Source organism: Frieseomelitta varia, unplaced genomic scaffold (assembly GCF_011392965.1).
Source record: "Frieseomelitta varia isolate USP_RPSP 00005682 unplaced genomic scaffold, Fvar_1.2 scaffold_1024, whole genome shotgun sequence".
Taxonomy (NCBI): domain Eukaryota; kingdom Metazoa; phylum Arthropoda; class Insecta; order Hymenoptera; family Apidae; genus Frieseomelitta; species Frieseomelitta varia.
Window position 1 is genome coordinate 4043 of NW_025108667.1, and position 4757 is coordinate 8799.

General features: G+C 53.1%; 1 protein-coding gene across 2 annotated transcripts; it reads right to left on the minus strand.

Annotated features, from left to right (window-relative positions):
• Positions 1-511: 511 nt before the first annotated feature.
• LOC122527404 (protein escargot-like) lies at positions 512-3346 on the minus strand. Of its 2 annotated transcripts, none has more exons than XM_043651578.1 (2): positions 2580-3346; positions 512-2450 (listed from the first exon to the last, which is right to left on the minus strand). In XM_043651578.1, exons 1-2 carry the CDS (start codon positions 2698-2700, stop codon positions 1048-1050), a joined length of 1524 nt encoding a protein of 507 aa, XP_043507513.1. In that variant the 5' UTR covers positions 2701-3346; the 3' UTR covers positions 512-1047. The 2 variants fall into 2 exon arrangements, with proteins under 2 accessions (XP_043507513.1, XP_043507505.1); XM_043651570.1 differs by having other exon boundaries at positions 512-2453.
• Positions 3347-4757: the final 1411 nt, after the last annotated feature.

Sequence of the window (4757 nt, forward strand, 5' to 3'; positions counted from 1 at the left end):
GTGTGGTATTACACACGATACTATTCGAATCATTCCTTCACCCTTATCCTTTCCTTTCTCCTCGCGTTGAAAGAAAGATCGACGACTGTTTCTGCATCGATCTCGAAAAATCGCATCCGTCTCGGAAACAGATTAATTATTGAAGAAAGAAATACGAAAGGAGGAAGAGAGAGAAAGAGAGAGAGAGAGAGAGAAAGAGAGAAAAAGAATACAAAAAAATGGCACGATTGCTTCACGGAACCGCGTCAAGCGGTTGGGGCAAGCGACTCTCTTTTATCGTTCGTTTCCCCGTTTCGTCTTCGGCGAAATTTCATTCGAATCGTCTTTTAAGTACAGTTTCAATGAACGAGCCCATTCTCGCCGATTGTCATCACACGCACACAACGAGACTATTTACAATGGGACGACGAAGGGATTCGAGTAAGCAAAAAGAAATGGAAAAAATGCACAACCATCGGAATCGGGAGTCGATCCGAGTTTTCTTTTTCTTTTTTTTTTTTTTCCTTTTTCTCTCCACGATCCTTCGAGAGAATTTGTCGTCGTTCTGTAAGTTCTGGGTTCGGCTGCTCGACGCGACGCGTGTCGTATCGACGATCTCGTTCAAAAACTTTGCGCGCCACGAATGTGAATTTTAATCGAAATCCCAGGTACTACTCGATATGTCCGTCTCCGTAATTCTCTCTCTCTCTCTCAGTCTCTCGGTCGAGTCAAACGCGAACCAACCCATCGAGAAACCGAACCCTCCGGTCATTCTTCTGATCGTCCTAATTTCTAATTGCTATTTATTTGTACTCCGTAAGGCACTTCATCGATCGAACAAGTTTAACAAAGTACTAAATGTTTTATTGATGAAAAAAAAAAAAAAAAAAAGAAAAAGAAAAAAAAGTAAGGAACGTGTCGAAGGAATCCGAGGAGGATTCCTTTTCGTCGGGACAATCACATCGAAAATTTTCTCGGAGAACCGTTTCCCCGAGATTTCGGCGCCTCGGGCGTCGTACTTTTTCTTCTAACGTTCCTTCTCTGGAACTCGACAAATCCGAATCGGATTCAGCAACCGTAGGCGATCGGGACAGCGACACCGGGACAACCGCCCTCCTGATGTTTCGTCAGCAGCGACATTCTGCTGAACGTTTTGCTGCACGAGGTACACGAGTACTTCTTCACGTCGCTGTGCGTCTGAAGATGCGCCCTCAGGTTACTCCTGTCGGCGAACGCTCGGTTGCAGTGCTGACAGCTGAACGGCTTCTCGCCGGTGTGCGTCCTGATGTGTCCTTGGAGTAGCCACGGCCTGGAGAACGCCTTCCCGCAGAGGTGGCACTTGCAGGGCAACGTGTGCGTCCTGATGTGCATCTTCAACGCGCCAAGGCTCACGTACACTTTCTCGCAGTATTTGCACGAGAAGGACTTTTTCGCCTGGCCCTCGGCAGCCGCGCAGTGGAACTGCTGGTGCTTCGACAGACCGGAGTAAGTCGAGTAGGATTTGCCGCAGTCGGGGCACTGGTACCTCGGTGACGTCGACGTCGACGACGACGAGGACGACGAGGTGGACGAAGACGATGACAAGGACGAGGCCGTGGAACCACTCGACGCACCTCCGATCTTCTCGATCTTCGGGTTGACGATCGCGGAGCCGGCCGACGTGCTTCCAGCGGACGATCTCCCGCTGTCGCTGCCGGGAGACGAGAGATCCTCCGGCGTGACTGGCGGTGGCGATCGGAGCGATCCGGAGCCCAGCGAACTCGTCGGCGAGAGGCCACAGTGATCGGGACTGGCCCAATGACTGTAACTTCTCGCGATCGGTCTCTGAATCGTTGGACAGGTGAGCGCGGCACCGTGCGGTGGCGGCGTGACCGATGGGTGATGCTCCGGCGACGAGTGCGGATACGCTGGTATCGGGTAGGACGGATAGAGCTCTGCCCCGGCGTGATGATAGTGATAGGCCGCCGGATAAGGTAAATAATGCGACGGGTAGAGCGGCGTTGTACGAGCCCACGCGGGTGTGGCGTAGTGCGCCAACGGTTCAACCGGCGTGTTCAGATTTAAAGGTTGCAGCGGAGCCTTGCTCGCCATAAAGTGTAACGGCGCTGACGTGGCTGTCACCGCTGCCGTCGACGACGAGTTGTCGTGCTGCAAAACTTCCACTCGCGCCTTTTTCGCCACCGGATGGATCGGCGCGATACCTACCGGCGGCGTGATCGCTTTCGTTGGATACGCGTGATGATGTTGCAGCCGTATGGGATGCACGTGACCGTGCATCGTTGGCGAGGCCGGCCTGCTTGCCAACGGGGACGAGGAGGAAGCGACATTGGCGACTGGCGAGGGAGACCTGGTGACGCGTTGTTCCGGCTCCTGGTGCTGTTGGTGTCGCTCTGCCGTTCTGCTCAGATCCTCTGGCTTTGTGCTCAGATTCTCCGGCTCGGGGATGTCGTCCATCACGACATCGATGATCTCTTCTGGAAAAGACGGTAGAAAATTTCGTTTCAGACGAACGAGGTTCTCCTCTTCGACGTTCTCTTCGAGTTTGAGGAAATGCAATTCGATCGGGGGGATGGGCTGCGAATGAAACAGTCGAGACTCACCTTTGATCACTTCTGGAACTTCTTCGGTGGGCAGGACGTGCACTGGCCGTTTCTTGAGTGGACAGTGACTGTAACTATTGTTCTTCTTAACGAAGCTCCTCGGTACTTCTTCGACCAGCATTTTGACTGTCTCTGGCTGACGTGTTCACCGTAGAAAGCTTTCGCGTGGCTGGACTTTTTTTCTGGACACCGCGGCGGTTGTTAATCCAGTGGCTGATCGGCATAAATCACACAAACCACAAACTGTCAAACTGGTGGTACGTGATCACTGCACTGCGATACACTTCCGATGATACAAAAATGTCCTTGTGGTTGGTCCTTTTCGTTGAATACACTTTTTCTCGTGACGAAACGCGCGAGAAACGATCTTCTTCCTTCCGAGGAGGAATGTCGGAGCTAAACTGAACCGACTACTGTTCAACCGATACCGAAATGAAACGAACTGACAAACGCTGCGGAACGGAGGAAGAGAGCGTGAAAGGAAGCGAGAAAAAAAGAAGGGAAGAAAGAAAAGGAGGAAAGGAAGCGAAAGAAAAAAAAAAGGAACAAACGACTGGCGGGTAAACTCGAGCGTATGATAGTCGGAGGAACGGTAAGCGTTGCTGGCTGTGAAAACTGTTCGGCTGCAAGCCGGTATCTGACTAGCAGGGGGGTACGTCTGGGCCTTTTATAACAGTTCACCCCACCGGCCAGGTGCAGGTGGCCCGCACGTGCTGCCTGACCAATGCAGGCCTTTGGGCCCCGCGCTTCCCGCCAATAGGGGACGCCCGGTCGCGGGCCATTCGCCAATCATTGGTTGGGCATCTGTTTCTCCGACTCTCGTATGTCCCCCCTCTCTTTTCTACACAACAACAGGAGGTGCAGGATGTTCGTGAGTGCGACGCGATTATCCTTGCCTGCGTTCCTCTCCTTCCTTTTCCTTCCTCCTTCTTCCCATCCTCTTCTCCCCTTTCTCCTGCACCTTACCCTCTCTCTTTCTCTCACCCTTGAATCAGGAGGGGGTACGATTCTCCTTCTCTTTCTCTCGCTCTCTCGGCTCGCGTTGTTGTACGGAGCAGATGCTGAGGCCCCTTCGTAACACTCACCCCCCCCCCCCGCCCCGCCGCGGAGAGAGAGATGCCAGCCCCTCACCGCTCACGAGACCTGGCCCAACGACCCGTCACCTCTGCGCTGTCGTCGGTGCACATGCACCACCGATTCAACGCGCTTCTCTCTGTCTCTCTCACGCGTACACGCGAGTTCGTGCAGAGGGGTACGTTTTCACGTACCCTACGTATCCTTGCCACGCCGGTGCTCTCACATTTTTCTATTCGAATTTCCGTTCGGTCTACCTGAATCTTCCCCTCTCGTTCTACCTTCCTTCCTCGAATAAGTTGCTCCGCACATGTGCACGTTTTTCGCCGTGTACGTACGTACGTACCACGTATAAAAGTGCACGCTTCTCCGCCGTGGCATTGGCTGCTGTGCCGTTTCTTTCTTTCTTTCTTCGTCTTCTCTTTTTCTTTCCTTCTTTTTTCTTTTTTTACACGCCAGCCGCATTTTCACGTGTGCTCCTCGCACACACGGGCAAAAGACGCGTCGATTGTATTGGCGGCACATATACGCGGCAATCCGCCCCGGTTCCCCCTTTCTGAATTTCACCCCTCGTCCCTTTCTCGCCGCCATCACCGGTTTCGAACGCGTAACGGTCGTGTCGCGTGCCACAGCATCGCCCACGCGTGCTGGAACCCACACACGCACGTGCGTGCAGCCAGGGACCAGCGCGATTGTGCGCGCGCGCGTGCATCATCCCCTCCCCCCCCTCATCCCTGATGCACGATTCATCAACGTAGCTCGATATTTTTGCGCTCGAGAGGGGGAGGATTCCGCGTGCCTCCATTAACGATCCCGCCACGCGACCGCTCACGAGATCATCCACCCGATAACGGTGCTCCTTCGTTTCTCCCAACGTCGCTTTCGCCACCTCTTTCACCCTCTTCGAGACGTAGAAGAGCATCTTGAGTCACTGTCGTCGATTTCGACGAATTATAATACAACGAAAGGAAATTGTAACTTTAACAAAGCTCTCGCATAAATATACGTAGAAATATTCGCACCAGACAGTTTCTAACCATGAAGTGAACGTCAATGGACACAACCAGATGTCTTGAGGAAAACCAGATGTCTAATCGCTTAAAC

What these genes read in the sequence shown, in the direction of transcription:
- LOC122527404 (XM_043651570.1), bottom strand. Translation starts at nt 2,700, where the DNA reads ATGCTGGTCGAAGAAGTACCGAGGAGCTTCGTTAAGAAGAACAATAGT. An exon ending in AGTTCCAGAAGTGATCAAAG is followed by an intron (nt 2,454 to 2,579) that starts GTGAGTCTCGAC and finishes CGTCTTTTCCAG; the next exon opens with AAGAGATCATCGATGTCGTG.